General features: G+C 42.1%; 2 protein-coding genes across 4 annotated transcripts in view; one reads left to right on the forward strand and one right to left on the reverse strand.

Annotated features, from left to right (window-relative positions):
• The first annotated feature begins 8,393 nt into the window (after window positions 1-8,393).
• On the forward strand, window positions 8,394-14,121 carry LOC146555974 (receptor-type tyrosine-protein phosphatase C-like). The gene is made up of 10 exons (XM_085251098.1): window positions 8,394-8,424; window positions 11,141-11,260; window positions 11,420-11,551; window positions 11,661-11,807; window positions 12,312-12,449; window positions 12,603-12,823; window positions 12,936-12,996; window positions 13,117-13,228; window positions 13,392-13,423; window positions 13,989-14,121. Exons 1-10 carry the CDS (start codon window positions 8,394-8,396, stop codon window positions 14,069-14,071), a joined length of 1,077 nt encoding a protein of 358 aa, XP_085107224.1. The 3' UTR covers window positions 14,072-14,121.
• Window positions 14,122-17,839: 3,718 nt separating this feature from the next.
• The window catches only part of nek7 (NIMA-related kinase 7), a 65,067-nt gene continuing 61,200 nt past the window's right edge, over window positions 17,840-21,706 (reverse strand). For all 3 annotated transcript variants that reach the window (XM_085251691.1, XM_085251692.1, XM_085251688.1), the window contains exon 10: window positions 17,840-21,411. In XM_085251691.1, the coding sequence (XP_085107817.1) occupies window positions 21,301-21,411 (111 nt within the window). In that variant the 3' untranslated portion in view covers window positions 17,840-21,300. The remainder of the gene's footprint in view (window positions 21,412-21,706) is intronic.

Here is a 21,706-nt window from a genome sequence, read left to right on the forward strand (position 1 = left end):
AAAAAAAAAAAAAAAATGAAATCAATATTTAGTAGATCCGCCTTTTGCAGAAATTACAGCCTCCAAACGCTTCCTGTAGGTTCCAATGAGAGTCTGGATTGTGGTTGCTCTTTACAAAACATCTGTAGTTCATTCAGGTTTGATGGCTTCTGAGCATGGACAGCTCTCTTTAACTCACACCACAGATTTTCAATAATATTCAGGTCTGGGGACTGAGATGGCCGTTCCAGAACGTTGTACTTGTTCCTCTGAATGAATGCCTTAGTGCATTGGTTCCCAAACTTTTTTTGCTAGGCCCCCCTTTGTTTTACAAGAAAAATGTTCGTGCCCCCCCGCATGTGCACACGCACACATCCTCCAACCACACACACACATATTTTGCTCCATTGCGGTTTATTTCACACCTCAAACATTTAGTAAACAATTAAGCAAATACAAGTAATCTGCAATAAATTACAGGTAGTAAGAAAATAAACTACTAACTCCACACCTACACGGGTATTTTGGACAACGCAGCCGTTTCGTCCACACGTAAACGGTGTTTCAAATCACCGAAAACTGAGATTTTTCAAAACTCCTTTTTTGCGTTTACGGAATACAGTTCTTCACGCAACGTCAAAGGTATATGCCTTTTTTCACATCACGCTGTGCGCCACGTTATTGTTTACATGAGATGAATCGCAGATGGAGACAAACTACTGTTAATCTGACTGTCTGCAGGTTTTACACGCTTACATACACACGCAGATGTGAGTGAAGTTGGCCCCCCCACCTTCTTCAAATCCAACAAAAGTGGTAGCAAACGTTTGTGCAGCAAAACATTTTCGTTTGTGCTGCTATCATTTTAAAGATATTCAAGAAAATTTCTAGAGGTCATCAGAGGTGTGTGTATATATATATATATATATATATATATATATATTAGGGGTGCAACGATATTCGTATGGATATTGAACCGTTCGATACAGTGCTTTCGGTTCGGTACGCATATGTATCGAACAATACAACATTTGTAATTTATTTTATCAATTTTCCTTCTGACGATGCTGTCTGTGTGGAGCGCTCAGTGAATCTGTGTTCGACTACTCCGCCTAGGCTGCACTGTCGAGCGCAGATCCACTGAGCGCTCCACACAGACAGCATAGTCAGAAGGAAGAGCACAGGGCAAGCTAGTGTAACGCAATCTGTACTTACGCCAAACCTTTAATGCGTGGAAATCAGGACTGTTGACCTTGGGCAGTTCACTAGGTGTCAGTGTCATCAATTTCACCCCGATGTTTAACCCAGAATCACAGTTTCTCTAAAAATAGGTTACAAGAAATCAATTGTATCCCAAATACCTGTATCCTGTCAGAGGCTAGTTTCGTAAAGGAGATTGGTAGTAGCTGCTCCACCACAGGAACAATAAGGCTTCCAGCACACAATGGACACCACACTTACTTAACATAAACACATTTATTAGACACAATTTTAAATAATAAACCCCCTTTTTTTTGTAGTGTCTTTCCACTCAGTGTCATAAGAAAAATAAAATAAATAAATAAAAACAAATATGTATCCTTTAAGGTCCTTTGGCCAAAAGAAAATCACCTGAGCTCAGGGAAAAATAAAGCGCATCGTTGGGGCCCTTTGAATTGTTCCTACCGCTCTGTTGGAACGGTGTAGCATCCAATAATAGCATCCAGCAAGCAGCAACGACCATCTATTTGCCAGGACGGTTCGGCAGAGTCATCAGATGAGGACTTCCACAAGGCAGTTCATCCAGTAGGATCCAGGGCACCAAAAGGGCAAACAAACCAGCCAGAGGAGTTCGTGTAATGGCGAATGCTGTCGGACTCAGCTCCGCTTCACGTTTGTAACCGCTACAAGACTTTTTCCCGAATTTCCAGCTCGTAGAGGGCACGAGAGCAGCATGCGCCTCATCGGATGAACGGAAGGAAAAACTCTGTAGCTGGACTAGAGAGTGGCTATGCGCACGGCACAGTGGTGCGTTCAGTGACCACAAATAATCAGAAATCCCATACTCAACCAATGATCTGGGTTACACTCTCCCCCTCTAAAGTGCATGAGTCTCTGCATGCACACTTGACTTAACAGGTGTGTGAAGGAAAGTGCTCTGAGAGAATACAATTGCGAAACTCTGACAAAAAGGAACTGAGAGCCAAAATTAAAGGCTCACCTAACTCATCATAAGTTAGTTTACGAGGTTGGCGTCTCTCTCTCCCAGAACGCCGCAACTCTACTGTCTCTGGCTCTGAACTCTGCTCAGCAGTGTCGCTGCTTTCTTGATTCATTTCAACAGGTTCTGTTTGTTCAGGAATGTCAATAACAACCCAACCTGGACCTTCATCAGATGGAATGGGAGATGTGGTCACCTCATTGCTTTCTGAGTGTAACAAAGGCTCAGGTTCAGAAACATGACTGGGTGTTTCTCGTGCGTGTGACTCGTCTTGTGGCTCTGCACGGGGCAACCTAGAATGCACATCCCCAGTGGACAGCTGAGGTGTGATAACCTGCCTTTCAGTCTGGATAAAAGGACCTCTGGTTATTATTTCTGGAACCGCAAAAGCTGGACACACTTCGTCCTCATCACTGTATACCTCATCTTCCTGACCATCAGGGTCATCAGAAGATTGTACTTCTCTTTCGGCTTTGTTTCTCAGTTTCTTCCCTTTAGAGGACCCATGAGATCTGCTCCCTGCTATTTCTTCCACAGGTAAGAACCCACACGGTAGAAGGAGATCCCTGTGTAAGGTGCGTTTTGGTCCGTCTCCCAACTCGGGTTCCACAACATAGACAGGGCCATCATTGATTCGTTTAACCACAACATGTACTTTCTGTTCCCACCTGTCTGAGATTTTGTGTTTACCTCTGATACTCATGTTCCTAACCAAAACCCTGTCACCTGCACAGAGCTCGGCCACTCTAATCCTCTTGTCAAACCTAACTTTATTCCTTTCTCCGATCTTCTGGGAGTTTTTTGCAGCTAGGGTGTAGCTCTCCTCCAGACGTTGACGAAGGTTGTTCACATACTCTGAATGAGACTTATGGTTGGCATTTTCAGGTTGGATACCTAAGACTAAATCAATGGGTAGTCGGGGTTGTCTGCCAAACATCAGTTCATAAGGAGAGAAACCAGTTGTGTCGTTCCTCGTGCAGTTATACGCATGAACTAAGGGTTTAACAAAGTCCCTCCAGTGAGATTTGTCTTCCTCTTCCAACGTACCCAACATATCAAGAAGCGTCCGGTTAAACCTTTCCACCGGGTTTCCGCGAGGATGATAAGGTGTAGTGCGGATTTTGTCTGCTCCTATCAACGCACATAGCTCTTTGATTGTGTGAGATTCAAAGTCTCTACCCTGATCACTGAGTAGACGACTGGGAAACCCATAATGAACTATGAAGTTCTCCCACAGAGCTTTTGCAATGGTCCTGGACTTCTGATCTTTAGTTGGCACTGCCACAGCAAACTTCGTAAAATGGTCAGTGATAACTAATATGTTCCGGGTGTCTCTGTTGTCTGGCTCAACTGACAAATAGTCCATACAGACGAGTTCAAGCGGGTAAGTTGCTATAATATTTTCAAGAGGCGCTGCCTTCTGAGGCACTGCTTTCCTCCTGACACAGCGTGGACACTGTCTGCACTTCTCTTCTACAGACTTTGTCATCATTGGCCAATAGAATCTGGAACGGGCAAGATGCAGTGCTCGTTCAAAACCAAGATGACCAACTTCATCATGCACTCCACGCAACGCTTTCCCTCTGAACTGTTCAGGTAGGACTAACTGCCATACAGTGTTGTCTCTATTTGTCCATTTCCTGTACAATACTCCATCTCTCATTTCGAGTCTTCTCCACTCCTTGAGAAGGAGCCTAACATCAGGAACTTCAAGGTTTGTTTCTCTGAAGCTGGGCTTTTGAGCTCTTTCAACGAAGGTAATGACACGTGAGACAACCGGGTCATCCCTCTGAGCTTTATACCAGTCAGAGCTTGTCATAGATGGTAATGTGTCTTCTCCAAATACATCCGCAACTGTTGAGGGATCAACAGCAAGAGACTCTACAGCCAAAGGTTGTTCTAGATTTGAACAGTGCTCGATCTTTGACACCACAAGATGGCGTTGACATAAGGCAGATACCACCTCGTGACTCATCTCGTTGCTCACCTCTAGAAGACGGTTTTTCATGTCATCAACTCTCTCCCTTTCTTTGATGAAATCCTCATCTTCAAAAGGAGGAGCTTGTGGTCGTCGGGACAGCCCGTCTGCATCGCGATTGGCATGACCGGCCCTGTACTTAACGGTGAACTGATAAGTAGACAGCGCAGCTAACCAGCGATGACCAGCAGCATCTAACTTTGCAGATGTCAGTACATACGTGAGAGGATTGTTATCCGTCACAATGGTGAAGTTAGCGCCATAAAGGTAGCTGTTAAACTTCTCACAAACTGCCCACTTCAAAGCTAGAAATTCAAGCTTGTGAGTGGGATAGTTTCTCTCACTTTTGGAAAGTCCTCTGCTTGCATAAGCCACAGCTCTCAGCTTCCCGTCCTGCTCTTGGTAGAGCGCTGCACCCAAGCCTTCACGACTGGCATCAGTGTGCAGGACATATGGTAGCTGTGGGTTGGCAAAAGCAAGGACAGGTGCCGATGTCAGTCTCTCAATCAAAGTCTTAAACGCATTTTCACATTCAGGTGTCCACTCCTCTCCAAAAGGTAAGTTAATGTTTGATGGTTGTTTGAAATGTTCTCCAAGATACACTTTACCCCTCTTTTTGGGTGAGTAGTAACCAGCCGTGAGACTATTTAAAGGCTTTGCGATCTTTGAGTATCCATCAATGAATCTCCGGTAATAACCGGCAAAGCCTAGGAAACATTTTAACTCTCTCTTGTTTGTAGGACGAGGCCATGTTTTCAAAGCTGAGATCTTATCAGGATCTGTGTGAACTCCTTGGGCATCAACCACATGGCCAAGGTACTTCACCGAGGGCCTAAAGAAATGACATTTTTCTGGGGACAGCTTCAACCCAAAGTCCCTCAACCGGTTCAGCACCCTCATGAGTCTCACCTCATGTTCCTCCAGGGTGTCTGAAAACACAATCAGATCATCCAAAAACACAAGTACCTCACTCAAGTTCAAACCCCCAACACACTTCTCCATCAGTCGTTGAAACGTACTTGGGGCATTTGTAACGCCCTGAGGCAGGCGATTAAACTCATAAAACCCAAGAGGACAGACAAAAGCAGTTTTAGCTTTATCTTCCTCGGCCATCTCAACCTGATAATAGCCTGATTTGAGGTCCATGACCGAGAACCACTTGGCACCACTAAGGGCCGTGAAGGTCTCCTCAATGTTTGGGAGGGCATAAGCATCCCTAATGGTCCATGCGTTCAACTTGCGGTAATCAACGCACAACCTGATTGAACCATCCTTTTTACGCACAACTACTATTGGAGATGCGTAGGGGCTCTCTGACTCCCTAATAACCCCTGCATTAAGCAGTTCTTTGAGGTGTTGCTTGACAGCTTCTCTGTCACTTGGATGGATGGGCCTCGACCGTTCCTTAAACGGCGTGTCATCGTTCAGCCGAATGTGGTGTTTTACCACAGTGGTGTGACCATAAGACAGATCATCAACCGCAAACACTTCTGAAATAGACTTGAGCTTGGTGGTGATGCGCTCTTTCCATTCTTCAGAGATGGGTGACTCATCAAGATTAAACTTAAGCTTCTCTCCATCAAACTTGTCATGAGAAGAAGCATTTGAAACAGGCACCAGGGGTGAAATGTGCTGGGCTACACATACCTGGGCAACTGTACTTCCTGGTTGCAATACAATACTATGCCCACTCAAGTTCTGCAAGACGACTGGAACCTTACTCTTAGCTTTGTAAGGGATGTCTATCAAAGCAGTTTCAAGAAATAAACCACCAGGTAACTTGTCGTGTTCATTCGGTTCAAGGACGAAACTTACGTTAGGAGTGTTCTTTCTCAGCCTAACATCGCCCATTAAACAGCACTTGTGGTTGGCAGGGATGGTGACTGGTACTTTCCCGTGCAACCTCACTGGGTGTATGTGGCAATCATCCGTTTGTTTAGCCAAGTGCTGGAGAACCAGTGCTACATCTCTGGAACACAGTCTGTGAAGGAAATCTGGACCGTCACGTTCAGATAACTTATCATGGAGTCTTAACAGTGCATTGGTACCAATCAAAACTGGTATTCTGCTGTTAAAATGGCACTCAGGCACAACAAGAGCCAAAACAACCAACTCTTCCTCTTTGCCTGTAATGTTGTGAGGAAAAGTGATGTGGGTCTCAACATAACCAAGGTAGGGAACGTGCTGTCCACCTGCACCCTCAATCTCAAGCAATGCTTGAATGGGCTGAATGGGGAGATGTGCCAGCTTATCCTTGTGAAATGATTCGGAGATTGTAGTGACTTGTGAACCACTATCCATGATAGAGTTGCATTGCACACCCTCAACCAAAACAGAAGCTGAACAACGAGGACCTATCAGACCGGGTGGCAAGCGGGATTGGGAACTGAAATCTTGAACCGTTGTCTGGGTCTTTATTTTGCTCTGAACATCAATTCTTTGGTCACTTGAGGCGGGACTAATGCTGGTCTCAGCTCCTGGACGCCCCACAGCAGGAGCCGCTACAAGTTTAAAGCAAAAGGCTCAGTAACCTGTTGGGCTTGGAACCTTCCTTGCTTTTCCTTTAACTCAGCATTCTTCTGGCGGACTAGTGCCTGGTTGGGTTCATTTGGGCATCGAGCGGCAATGTGGTTATCTTCACCACATCTAAAGCAGAACCATGCTTTTGGCATAGAGGGAACCTTAACTGGTCTCCTGGCACTGCTATTTCTTGCCGTAAGGAAGTCTTTGCCACTATTATTCTCTTTAGGACATTTTTGGTTCTGAGTGAGCTCTCTGAGTTGTTTAGACAACTCATCTATTTTGCTTTCAAGTTTAACAGTTTCTTCTTGCCTCTGTTTTAACGCTGCACTAAGCTCACTGTCAAAAGGAGAATTCTTGGACCTTTGACTCAGTTTCTCTACCTGCTTTGAAAGCTCATCCATTCTCCTCTCAAGCTTAGATGCTTCGCTCTGCTTTGCAGTCTGTGTTGGAACGGGCTCATCATCATAGGAGGGTACATCAAAAATGGAGTGGGCATGTACAGCTGCTTTTGTAGCACCCAGATGTTTTTTCATCCTGTCTAGCTTTGCAGATCTACGACCTTCCTCGGTCCTCAACATAAGGAGTAGATCTGGGAATGTTGGTGGACTGTTCTTTTTGTTTTCTAGTTGGAGAGCTATAATGAGACTCTGGTCCCAGCAGCCTCTAATAAACTGTCTGAGTAGGTGTTCGCTCAAAGTTTCGACAGAGACTCCCCCTCTAGAAATAGCTCGAGTAAGGAGGCTATGGAGTCTGTTCAAATATGCTGAGGGCTTTTCTCCGCTATTCTGGTTGGAGCTGAGAAAGGTTGCAAATAACTCTTCTCCGTCCTCTACAACACTGAAAGCGGAATCGAGCTGCCTAACATAAGCCCTGGGTGGTGAACTCACACCAAGCAACTTAACAACATCGGCTGCTGGACTTAGCAAACTTTCAAGTATTTTCCTAACCTTTTGCACATCACTAAGAGAGCAATCACTGACAAGAAGGTCCACTTGTGTGCGCCATGTTTCATAGTCTACCTCACCATTGGGCCTAGGAGCACGGCCAGAAAAGGTGCGCAGTCTGGTTTGTGTAGACCACGGGGCTGTTGAGTCATTTCTGATAACGTGCTCAACGACAACTTTTTGAATCTGAGGTGGGTTAAGGAGACTGCGGTCGATATTAACAGGGTTCACCACAGCACTATCAGGTGCATTGTGGGTCTGTGTGTAGTGATTAGGTTCATCATGATCACTAGCTACAATGTCATGGAGGGATGTGTCACCATCCTGAGCTGTGTGTGGCTGTGTGTCAGGAATCTCAGAGTTATGTCGAACTTCTTTGACCTCACTCTGAATAACACTCAAGAAACCTGCTTTACCACTATCTCCAACAGCCTTCAGTTCTTCTAAATATCTACGAGCTAACTCCTTGCCTACCTCTTCCTGAGCAACATCTCGAATGGTTTTGACAGACCAACCGATAGCAGGATCCTTGGGGCTCGGCAAGTCGCCTAAGATCTGGGGGTTGATCTTGGAAATGGCTTGATCGGACAAATATTCTATCAGGACTCTACCCTCTGGCTGGTTTGATTCATCTGGAATTCGAACTATCCGAGAAACTTTACCATTTACTGAAAAAACACTAGCAATGTCATCATCTGTGTAAATCCCTTCAACGCCAGTCACAAAAAGTGAGCACTGGCCATCTACATCAAAACGTCTGCAAAGATCCATGTCCAACACAATAGGGTCAAGGAAAAGAGGTAGGTGTTGTGAGCTGGAAAGTCAAGGTGCTACTTTTCACCAATCTCCTGGCTGGCTCGCCACTTGTAACGCAATCTGTACTTACGCCAAACCTTTAATGCGTGGAAATCAGGACTGTTGACCTTGGGCAGTTCACTAGGTGTCAGTGTCATCAATTTCACCCCGATGTTTAACCCAGAATCACAGTTTCTCTAAAAATAGGTTACAAGAAATCAAATGTATCCCAAATACCTGTATCCTGTCAGAGGCTAGTTTCGTAAAGGAGATTGGTAGTAGCTGCTCCACCACAGGAACAATAAGGCTTCCAGCACACAATGGACACCACACTTACTTAACATAAACACATTTATTAGACACAATTTTAAATAATAAACCCCCTTTTTTTTGTAGTGTCTTTCCACTCAGTGTCATAAGAAAAATAAAATAAATAAATAAAAACAAATATGTATCCTTTAAGGTCCTTTGGCCAAAAGAAAATCACCTGAGCTCAGGGAAAAATAAAGCGCATCGTTGGGGCCCTTTGAATTGTTCCTACCGCTCTGTTGGAACGGTGTAGCATCCAATAATAGCATCCAGCAAGCAGCAACGACCATCTATTTGCCAGGACGGTTCGGCAGAGTCATCAGATGAGGACTTCCACAAGGCAGTTCATCCAGTAGGATCCAGGGCACCAAAAGGGCAAACAAACCAGCCAGAGGAGTTCGTGTAATGGCGAATGCTGTCGGACTCAGCTCCGCTTCACGTTTGTAACCGCTACAAGACTTTTTCCCGAATTTCCAGCTCGTAGAGGGCACGAGAGCAGCATGCGCCTCATCGGATGAACGGAAGGAAAAACTCTGTAGCTGGACTAGAGAGTGGCTATGCGCACGGCACAGTGGTGCGTTCAGTGACCACAAATAATCAGAAATCCCATACTCAACCAATGATCTGGGTTACACTAGCGAGACAGAAGTTAAGCTCTCCTTTTAACATGGACCTCCCCCACCCTCATTCAGATCTGGCGTTTGGAATTATTTTGGTTTTCATGTGACGTATGACCCTGAAGGTAAGCGAGTCATGGACTAAAGTAAAACAGTATGTTGGATGTGCCATGCAATGCTCAATTACATGGGTGTGAACTAGTGTGTTAGCGCAGTTAGCTCGTTAACGTGTTGGCCGTCTAGCCCCATGCACGGAGCGATCGGCGGTAGCTCGTTAACGGAGATTTGCGTGTTGTGGCGTTAAGGTCATTTCAACGAGATTAACCTGAAAGCACTAGTGGGAACACAACGAATATGACTGCACATTTACGCCGACATCATCCTAGTGCAAAGACAAAAACAACAAGCATGCTACTAACTTTAGCCGAGTCATTTAGACAGCTGTTAGCACATGATTCTCCTTATGCTGCTGAGAATATAGCCCAGAAGAAGCGGATAGTATAGCTTTTATTTTGGAAAGAGACATTTCTCTGTAATAAACTCTCTTTTCCAAAGATGAGTGATTCCTCAATCAGATACAGGGCTCGCAATATCGCTAGCCCGACGTCCCGGAGCTAGCGATTTTTTTCAGTCGGGCTACCAAAATCTATCTCTGCCCTGCCCGTCGGGCTATTGTAGGAAAAATATATGTCAATGCTTTTGCATTCTTTCAGAAATGTAGCTGGGTAATTATGTCATTGGCATCGGTGAGCCACTGTCAATATGTGACATATTGAAGTCGCGTTTGAATTTGCGCTTGTTTTTTTGCTTTCACTTTGCAATCGCACGAACTGTGTATAGAGAGCGACAGCACTGATCTGTGAGTGATGATAATTTGTGCACCAATTCCTCTGACATCGTCTTATTAATCGTTAGCTTACTATGCAAACATGACAAGTGAAATCTCCCGCAGCTTAAACATGTGAGAGGTTGATCGCGCAGAGAATCGCTGAGCTTATGTGAGTGCGTGTGTAAAAGCATTTCAGTTCTGCTGAGCCAAATAAGACAGGTCAGGGTGAAGAAGTGACAGCCAAAGAAAAGCTTACCACAAAACGGAGAAGTTATGACAAATCAGACTATAAGGCAAAAAGAAAGTGCAGCTTTATGGTTTCATGGACAAAAGAATTTCTGTGGCTGCAATATGACGAGCTAAATAACCAGGGCTGCACATAAGTGGTCCGCAGGTGCGCATTCGCTGTCAAAATAAAAAACACGCACAAGGGTTAGGGTTAAATTTAAAAACTGTACTTTTGAGTTAAAATATATATTTATAATTTTAATAAATGACAAATTAAAAAGGCATGAACATTTTTTTTGTATCGAAAAAATATCGAACCGTGACACCAAAGTATCGAACCGAACCGTGAATATATATATATATATATATATATCAAAATCCACTGGGGCAGTCCCAGCAGCACACATTGATACACAGAAATCAACAACCTTTGTCTCTCAAAACTAGGTGTCTGCTAATGCCCTCTCTATCTCCTTCCTCCATATCTCGTGTCCTCGCTGCCTACTCCTTTGCACACTGTGTTCTCCTTGCTTTGGCTTACCAACACCTTATCCCACTAACGGCAGCTCTGTCGTCTCTGCTTCTCACATACACCTCTGACCTATTGTCGCAGTTCTATGTGCTCTGTGTGTGAATGTTTAGCAGCAACTAAATCCCTAACACTACGATAATCTATTTTTACACCTGATGGGCAGAAACTTATTAATCATGTAGCTGTTTTTTCATTTTTTTCTACAGATTGCTTTAATCCCAGTGAAATACAGCAGATTAAACCCACTGGACTTCCTGCAGAAATTACCACAACGTTACCTGATTTACCAAAGTGTAAAAACCTCTCAGTTAGTTACACCTGTTCAGGTAAGTGGAAACTTTACGAGTTAGAGACACGAGCTCTGTGCTCTCTGTGAATCTGTTCAGATTTATTTCTTTGAATGTGTTCACGTTTGAATCTAAACCCAAAGGATGAATGTTCACACACTGAGGACCAACAATGACGTCATCTTTGTGTCTCCTCAGAAAATAACAAAGCTGATGTGAAACTGTCTGAGCTGGAGCCGTTCACAGACTACAGCTGTGCTGGTCTGATCTTACAGAACAGCATCAGCATAAATAAGACGACTCCATCTGTCCACGTCAGGGTTGATTGTGGTGAGTTTATATTTCCTTTAGCTCATCAAAATAAAAGCTTTTATTCTCACACAGTTTGAAGCAAAGGAAACGCTGTTCACTGTTACTGATGTTTACTTTGTTCCAACAGATCTTACAATAACCAACATAAAGAAGGATTTAACCAGTACTTCCATTGAGCTCAGCTGGAAAACAACCAGTAAGAACTGTCAACAGGTCCTTCCCCTCCTTCATAAGCTTTCTTATGACTGCAGTTGTGATGGTCAGACAGGTAAAGGTGAGTGAGACGGCTTCTCCTCTTATGTGTTTATGTTCATGATGCTTTGACTGCAGGTGAAAAACCAAACCTCTGACTGGGTGTGAATAAATACAGTTATTAAAATAAATAGCAAATATAAAACAGAATAAACGCTGAAACATCAGAGTCGAGTTCACTTTTTCACACAGAAGAAATGATGAGAAGCTTTGAGCTGTTTGAAGGTAACATCTGATGTTTGAAATGTAATTGTCTTTATAAAAAGCAACAAACAGTTTGTCAGTCTGTTGCTTTTCTGACATGTACGTAGTTTCTATGAGAAGCTTGTAGCATCAGTGCTTCATGTCAGCAGGAACAGACTGTAAGTGAAACAGGTTTGTGCCAGTTTATGGATCAGCTGACAGAACTACCAGCTGATGTGTTTGTGAAACTTTAACCTGACATTTGTCATTTACAGTTTCTTAACATGATGATGTTGATTTAAATCTATAACACTTCACATGGTTCATGGAAATTATGTTACAGCCACAAGTCCTGATGGAAGAACGTGTGTTATTACTGGATTAAATCCATTTACTGCTTATACCTGTCGAGTCCGAGCCAAATACAACGAGATTCAAGTTTCCACTGGGGGTGAAGTTAAACTGCAAACTAAGGTTGGAAGTAAGTAATCAAACTTTTTATTACATAATGTTAGAATTTATTTCTCACTGGATATTTGAGCAGTGAAGATAAACAGGAAGGAAACGCAGCAAAGGGTCGCAGGTCTGTCAGTTTTTTACTTTAAATATGGCTTCCTTTAAATTTCTCTTACAGCACCTGCTGCAGTCACTGAGCTGAAATTACACGTTCACGAACATAATACGATCAAAGTGAGCTGGCACAGATCCTCTACATTCAACGGACCTGAGGGAAAATATATAATACGTCTAAATACAGCTGATGATAAGGAAGTGACAAAGAAGGAGAAGCAGAGTTGTACACGATGTGAAGTCGAATTCAAAGATCTGAGCTACTCTACGAGCTACAAAGTGAAGGTTTGTTAAATCCAACATTTTTGGTTTAATAAAGAAGATATTATGCTTATAAATATTATTTTAGACTCCTGAATGTTGTAATTCACAGTGAACTGACATTCTGTCTTTAAAGGTGACGGCTCACAACGGACACTATGAGAGTGACCCTCAAATAAGTGAAATCAGCACTTTGTGTACGTCCTGTTTTCATTAATGATACAGTTCACTGACATAAATGCTTCGTCTCATTTTAAGCACACGTTTCTACAAATGTTGTCTTTCACGTAAATGTAATTTTTAATATTATTTCACAGACAACAACAAAGCTGTTATTGGGTTTCGTGTCTTCCTCTTCATCGTCATTGTTCTGGCTTTTCTTTTTCTCACCTACAAGTTCTACATTCAGAAGTTCAGAACGTCCACAAAGTAAAGTCCACGAGTGCTTTTTCTACACGTCTGACTTTCACTTTGTTCCACTTTATTTTTCATTTCTAGTAAAGGCTAATGTCATCATTAATTTATGTTTACTGTAGAGCAGAGGCACAGTGATGCATCTATTATAAACATAATCCTTATCTTTCCTCCACAGTGACGTGAATGACGACATGGAACTTGAAGCAAGTGAGTAAAGCAAACATTTAGTGGCTGTTACCAGTGTTGGGCAATTTACTTTGAAAAAGTAATTAATTATAGTTACTAGTCAATTTTTCAAAACAGTAACTGAGTTACAAGATTCTAAAATTAATTGTAGTAATTACTGTTAATTAACGTTTAACCCTCCTGGGTCCAGGATATAATTGGCCATTTTTAACTACTTTTGATTTTCCCTCCACATTTTACCTTTAAAAACTATTTACTTTGCCTTGTTTGGTCTCATTCTTTTCAGCACAACCTCACGTGTCTGAATTTACAGTCATATTTTCATTTTGACATACTGTATTAACACAATTGATCTAAAATCAGATAAAAAAGAAACATAAAATCAGAGTAAAAGTGATAATTTTCTTTCTGTAACAACCACAAACATGTTTAATGAGTCATATTTCATAACTTTAAATGCAAATATCAATTGTCAATTTTAAAATCATATGTACAAGTTTAGCAAACAGAGTTATTTGCAGCCATTTACCTTTTACCCTTTTTTAAATAACCATCCATCCATCCATCTTCATCCGCTTTATCCAAGGCCGGGTCGCGGGGGCAGCAGCCTACGCAGAGAAGCCCAGACCTACTACACACAATGGAAATGACACCAACTGTGCTATATGAAGTGAAAACATGCACAGTTACAGTTTCAGTGATGAAATATCTCAGGACAATAACTGACCTTGTTTCTGTCAGTGAGTTAAAACTGCAGGATTGTTCATCGCGGTTTAAAGCGAGCCTGGATGATCCAGAATAACATGAGAACTTAGATTTGATGGGCAGATTAATCCAGGTTAATGTTGAATGTGTGCTGTAGCCTGGGGTTACTTCAGCAGCAGCATGGAGATACTTGCTCAGTGATAACAACATTTTGTCGTGCCATAGTCCACTTTCACCTTCAGTGTTTTTCTTCTCATCCGTGCGATGCATTCATGGGATTCATGTAGCTGACCCACAGAGGAGGGAGCGTAAGCAGAGTAGCCTGTCGGTGTTCATGGTTAATGTTATATCACATAAACGAAAGGAGACATCGGCTGAAAGTCAAAGGTGATGATGCTGATTAGATTTGCTCACAGGTTTCTTGCTTTAAAGTGTGGAGGGGTCGGAAATCAGCCGTATATCTCATCACACATCTGCTTATATCTTCTTAAATCCAGTCGTCTAAACCCACAAAGAGCAGCACATAGTGCATAATAACAGACTGTACAACTATTATCTGACGTTTCCCCACAGTGCACATGTTTAAACTACCCAGTATCCTTAAACAGCCTCTGAATAACTAAAATATAATATTTCTGATGTGTGGAACTGCGATCAGATTTATGTAGCTTAGCTATTAATCGAGTGCTGATTAATAAGTAATAAGACCATATATGAAGATTTTGGCCAATGAAAATAGTCTTTCTCTACGTGGGCTAAGCCTCTGTTTTCAGAAAGTCTCCTAGTCTAGTTATACAGAAGAAGTCTGTAGGAAAACAGCGCTCAGCTCCACTGACCTGTGACCTCAGAAAACATCAGGGGTGTCCACCTCCAGGCCTCGAGGGCCGGTGTCCTGCAGGTTTTACATGTGTCCTTGATCCAACACAGCTGATTTAAATGGCTAAATGACCTCGTCAACATGTGACCCAGGGTGAGATCTAAAACCTGCAGGACACCGGCCCTCGAGGCCTGGAGGTGGACACCCCTGCTGTAGACACTCACGGTTGTACGTCTCTCCTGACATCTGTAGTTACTATAATTATTAACCTGTAGCCACTGATTTTTCAGTCCAGGTATTGTGTGATGTGGCGTACCTGAGCGGTTTCCTTTCCTTGTGAACGGCGTCTTGAAGCCACCTTTCCACTGAGACCAGCTGAGGTTCCAGTAAATAGTAGAAAGGCCAACTGAAGGGTCAGATGTGTCTTTCAGTCAGATTTTGAACTCTGCCGAGTTTTAAGCCATTTACTTTTTCACCTTGTTGCTCCAATTTCATGCTGTCGAATTGTGCAATCATTGACATTTTTCATAGATTCAACAAAATAAAATAGAACAATTATTTGTTTTTACTCACTAAACTACCTACAGATACAGTTTAAAATTGGCTCCTTGCTAAGTCGTCTGTTAGATTGAATCACAAAACTGGTTATTACTTTGATTTAAGTGCCTTTTTTATGTTTGATTGACTCATATACAGTGTTCAGTGTTTCAACAAACAAGTTAAAAAAACCCAAAAAAAACCACTTTGTATAACTGAGTTTTTCCATATCCTCACCGTACTCTACAGGAGCCTGTATTTAACGCATGGTCTTTGCCTTTGAATTTGAACCTCCTAGGACCTGGTGCCCACATATGTGGACATCATATTTTGGGTTGTCCAGACAAAAATACTAAACTTTAAATTTAAATCCTTCATATGTGGATTCTATTTAACAAAAATCTGGTAATTCTTTGTTTTTACATTCATCAGGTCCCAGTCAGCCCAAATAGCAAAGAGAAATGTAAAAAGCAGAGGTGTGGACTCGAGTCATTAATTTTATGACTTTAGACTTGACTTGAAAAAATGTTCTAAGACTGTGACTTGACTTGGACTTTTACACCAATGACCTGGGACTTGAACCTGTTTACTTGAAAAGACTTGATATTTCACCCCAAATCTAAAATTTAACACACATATTATGTGCACCATTAATTCAATTCATTCATTCCAACCACACTCCGTACATATCTGGGCGTGAGCTGTAGCACAGCCAATCAGACCTGAGACTTACTTGAGACTTGCAAAACAATGACTTGGTCCCACCTCTGTTAAAAAGCCATGAAAGAGTTCAGGTCCTAGGAGGTTGAATCAGGAGGGTCTGATTACTCAGCCCTGATCGTGACTCTGTAGTTGTAATTTTGTAAATATAAAAGTAGAGTAAATATAGGTGTGCACATCCTGATTGTTTTCATGCTTTTGCTGCATATTAACATATTTAGATTTTGTTTTGCCGTCTCATCTGATCTGAATGTGTCCTGCAGCCACTGAAACACCCGCTGAGCCTCCACAGTGCGAGTAGCATTTAAAAACACACTAATCTTGTTGCCAGAGGCTGATGTCATTAGTCTGATCTGTGTAAATTCATTCAATAGTTCTGATGGATGTGAGAGGAAATGCATTTTTCTTTGTAACACCAGCTGACTCGCTCTATAAACCATATTAATAACCCTACTTGTCAGAAGCATTTCCTGTTCTTTTCATAATACCATATCAAATGTATATACATCTTATTCTACATGTTGAATGTCACCACTTGGATAGTCTTCTGTTATACAGACAATAGTAATGCCGTCATCACTGTTATCTGTGTCTTCGCCTTCATCGTGTCTTCGGCCCTGGCTGTGGGAGTCTACAAGATCTACCATCTGAAATGCATCAAGTCCAGAAACTAAACAGCCGCAGACGCTTAACAGAAGAGACGAGTCTGATGGAGCCGATCCACGTGTCGTATACTTTGGTATCAAGTTCATAAATAACATAATGACCTTTCTGACACATCTTAAAGATTTTTTTTTCCTTTTCAATTTTGACATCATAGTATAATTCTTTTTATAAACAGAAAAATTAAATACTAGCTTCCGTTAAATAAAAGCAAAAGTAAACATGGAAGTGTAGCAGAGGGTCTAAATACCTTTAGATGAAATGATTTGTTAACATTTTATTTTTGCGCTTTTACATTTGAAACTATTCTGTAGAAAAACTTCAACCCAGTGGATGACATCAAAGGTTCTTTTACAGCAAACTTGATACTTGTTACATGTTGTTACATTTATACAGTGATTTCCTGTTTGTACTAAAAATTCTTATAATATGCAGCGATTCTATCAGTAAATAACACTGAAATGATGTCAGTGAGTTCAGTTTTCAGGATGAGCCTAATTTATCTGCACAGATGACAAGTTGAGCTGAATTGAACAAATATGAGGAACGAAAGTTACAACTTACCTTTAAGCTGGAACACTGTGGTATCCTTACAAGGGAAATATTAAAGTTCTTACTTTGAAATGAAGTAAAAAGGACCAGTTTTACCATCCAGGCCCCTAAAACCCAAAATTAAAACCAGGGTCTCAAACTTACATGAGCTGCGGGCCACTGCTGACACTGCAGTCTCATTGGACGGTCGCTTTAGTGTTCAAGTAGAACAAAAAACAAGAAAACACAGAAATATTTCAGATTTTTTTTTTTTTTTAACATTTCAAATATCTCTTTAAGAACTTATTTATGGACCACAAGTAGGAGTGACATGGGCCACAAGTGGCCCCCAGGCCGCATGTTTGAGCCCTGTGACCTGTAGCTGTGCTTGTGTTTTTGCAGAGAAAGCACGTTTGTCACAATTGAAACCTTCTCCAAGAAAAACAAGACAAAAGGAAGAAAAATGACATTTGAAAGCTTTATTACATCGAGTTTGCGTACAAGGCGTGTCACGGGTATGTTTCTGACATGAAATGTTCACTGAGAAAACTAAACTAACAAAACAATAAATATCAATTACCAGTACTTTGCATTGTGGCCGACACCTGGACTCTTCAATACTATGCTGAGGAGGACACGTGGAAGATAAACAGGGCAAAGCTAAAAGAGGCACAGTGGAGCGCTGCGATGCATCAAGACAACACGAGCGCCGTGATGGTTAAAGTGACCGAGCGCTGTGTGAGGACCAACAGAAGATTTTAACAAAGTATTAACATTTGTTCCGCATCTGCGGCGCTCTGCTGCTGTTAGAAATGCACTTTAACATAAATGATCAGGTGCCTTAGTTAGATATGCTTCAAAGAAAAAGCATAAAATGCCCTAAAACACTGAGCGTAGGAATTCTGTATAGCATCAAAGCAAAATATTTAATAAAAATAGTGCCACAGCTCCTTTAAAAACTCTAAAATACTGCAATGTTTTGGTGCTACACAGACGAGATTAACAGGACTGCAGGTGAAGATGATGAAAATTTAAGAGAGCAGAAACACTTTTATCGCCATGGGAACGTAAAACAACGAAGGAACAAAATCTAGGACGAGGTGGACGGCAGCAAACACAAACTGCAAACACAAACTGCAAACACTGCGTTTGCAAGTATCAGACAAATAACTGCAACATTTTCTGTGAACACAAAAGAACCTGCGCTGCCTCGGACCTGGAAGCTCGGACTTCGTATGTTGACAAAAACAAACATTAGAAACAGAGGACGTGTGAGTTTACAGGGTCTGACGTAGAGCTGGGCGATATGAGATTTTTTCATATCACGCGATAACGATATCTATCACGATATAAGCCAAATAACTATATTTGTAAGATTTAAATGTGCCGTTGCTCACAAGTAAAATGTGAAATAATCAGCAGCTTGTTTTTATTTAAATATTTATTTCCCATAATAAGTTCAACAGGGTAGATGTACTTAAGGAACATGAGACTTTTTCAGATAAATAAAGACAAATATTGCAAACTACACAAAAGGCAGCCGCTAAAGCGTTTAAGTTTCAAAATAGAACAAACGAAACAGACTAAATTGTCAATTCCACTTAGAAACAAAATATTAATTCTAAAAATAAATCTTAGTTTGTTTTACAGAAGAACAGACAAAACTGACTAACTTTTGTCAATATCAAATAAACTGAGAACTAAAAGGAAATTCTCAATCTCTCCTTGTTGTATAGCTGAGCTTTTCAAACAGTTTTAACAGTTACTTTAGTCTGACAAAAGCCGAATGACGAATTAGCGCTTCCAGTCAGAGACTGAGGCTACGTCCACACGTACACGGGTATTTTTGAAAACGGAGATTTTCCGTTTTAAAAAATAATCCCGTCCACACATAAAGGCAGAAATGAAGGAAAACGCTGCTATGAACATGCCAAAGCAGCAGGTGGCGCTAGATTCCTAACCGTGCAGAAATGTTGGCCAATCAGAAGTCTAGAAGCCTCGGTGGGAAAAAGTAAACAAAGCTGGGGCATAGAAGCAGAACCGAGTCGTATGTGTGGAGGGACAGTAACTGTGTGTATATGTAAGCATTTAAACACTGCAGAGAGTAGAATTAACAGTATTGTAGAAATTCATTTCACCGAAACAATAACGTGGCGCACAGTGTGACGCATGCACCAGTTTATTGTATTTCCAGACTTGCTTTCGGCACATTTACAGTGCACGCTACTCTGTTTTTTGTCAGACTTGAAATAGCAGAAATACCTTCACACTACGGAACTTCTATGGCTCTTCCGTTTGACAATCTCTCCGGCGTTGGAACCATCATCTGTTTTCTCTTCGGTCACGCTCGGTTGATTTTTCTAGTCGGCACACTCATTTCCTCCATTACCCGCTGGCTGCTTCCCAAACAAACACACATGCAGCTTGGCACTTGTGCTGTACGTAACAAGTCACGCGACGTGACGCTGCGGCTGTGATTGGTTCGGCTCTGCGCTACTTAATTTGGATTGGCTGACCTTTTTTTTTTTTCTTTTTTTTTTAAGAGGACAAGAGCGGCGAGGTCTATCGCGATAGCTTAATTTCCCTATCGAGTAAAAGTTATATCGCGATACATATCGTTATCGTTCTATCGCCCAGCTCTAGTCTGACGCTAACGTGTAAGACACTGAAATAAAGCAGCGTCGAACCTCGTTTACAGGCTACACCTTCGCTGTATCGTCGCTGTCGTTACGTAAACCACTTCCTGTTTCTATTTAAGTCGTCTGCCTCTAAAGGCACAAACGGATCATTTTAATGGTTTCCTTTGTTATTCTTTGGTGGTGTTTATTTCCAGGTACAGTACAACTAAATGTTTCCCCCTCAGTACAAATTGGTAAAGCATAGAAATCATAAAGATGCTCTCCCACATATAAACCGTCTCCTCTCCTCTGATTGGCTGTTACCTGTGCTGTACTTTTAGCATGGATCAGTAACTTCTCACTTGTTACATAAAAGACACACGCACTGCAACTTACACAGCAGCATTAACGCAGTTTTGTGTAGCTAATCTACTTTTCTGATGGCTCGGACACAAACGAAACTCTGCAGCTGCAGTTCATCTCTCGTTAGTTCAGTCATGGAGGGAACCGTGTTGGTATCGCGAGGACGTGAACGTCACATGTAACACTGCTGCTGTTACAGTTTCTTTGCCTGCTCGGCTCTCAGAAAAGACACACTGTGATATTTTCAAAGACAATACATGGGCGTCACAATGACTTACATTCAAAGTGTTGTGGAGACATTTGCTCGTGTCCCCCTAGCACAGCTGTAGTCTACCCTCTAAACGATCCTTCCTTTTCTAATACATTCATTAGACATGATCACCCTGCCAGCCTTCCAGTACCAGGGTAAAAAGTGCAACACAACAACACTTCAACCGCAATTAGACTCTGCAGAGTTGCTGTCAATGAGCGAACGTCTCTTCGCTCCATTTTTAGACACTAATTTTATTTTTTGTGCCATCTGAGGCGACTGTAGGTCATCGAGAGCTTTCGAGGTCAAATTTAATGATATTTTGCACTGATCGACTGTTGACTGAACATTGCGCCCACCTCTTTCCAGTACCTCTGCTTTAGCAGTACGTATACTGAGAAACAGTCTGACATGAGCAGAATGACGTGTTTGAAAGCCATAGCGACACATCGGTGAGATACAATACACATTAAAGTCTAGGAAAGGAGCTGCACTGGTAATATAATATATTCTTTACTCGAGGGGAGAAAAGGTTACAGACTGAACGAGCACTCTGAAAATTAAAAAACGTGTTACTATTGATGACAAGAAACTGGAGCAAGTTTTCTATTAATGAAGACGGACGAGTCCAGCTTGAAAAGCAAGAAGGTCGTGGACAGGAGTTCTGCAAGGCATAGTGTGCGTAACTCTGGGCTTAGCTGCCCTGCGTCATGCTCTGCATGTGTTTGGCAATGTCATACACGTAGGTGATGTCCGGCCTCTTCTCCGGGTCCGGGTTGATGCACATATCTACCAATTTCCTCAGCTGGTGGCGCGGACGGGACAAAAAGAAGAGAAACATTGTCAGAGATGCAGTGAAACAAGATCACACAGGAATTTAGAAGAGCAGCTCTAGACAAATCTAACAGTTGCTAACAGCGCCCTCTAGGTGACCTCTCCTGTCATAGCAACAACAACAGAGCAACAGGTAAGCCGACTGAGACGGAGGCGCGTGGCTGGGGTAGCGCGCTAATCATTTATTGGTCTGCTGAATCCACTGTTACCTGAGCACACCCCCCATATGCACGCACACGCGCGTGCACACGCACACAGCTGCCACT

The sequence above is a fragment of the Mchenga conophoros genome, linkage group LG17, assembly GCF_057382185.1.
Source record: "Mchenga conophoros isolate Kocher_MC1m ecotype Shallow Benthic linkage group LG17, M_conophoros_male_GT1.1, whole genome shotgun sequence".
Taxonomy (NCBI): domain Eukaryota; kingdom Metazoa; phylum Chordata; class Actinopteri; order Cichliformes; family Cichlidae; genus Mchenga; species Mchenga conophoros.

Excerpts from the sequence above, each read along its gene's own strand:
- LOC146555974 (XM_085251098.1), top strand. The coding sequence starts at position 8,394 with ATGTCCAACACAATAGGGTCAAGGAAAAGAG. Across the intron at positions 11,808-12,311 it reads TGATGGTCAGACAGGTAAAG|CCACAAGTCCTGATGGAAGA; the intron begins GTGAGTGAGACG and ends ATTATGTTACAG. Across the intron at positions 13,229-13,391 it reads AAGTTCAGAACGTCCACAAA|TGACGTGAATGACGACATGG; the intron begins GTAAAGTCCACG and ends TTTCCTCCACAG.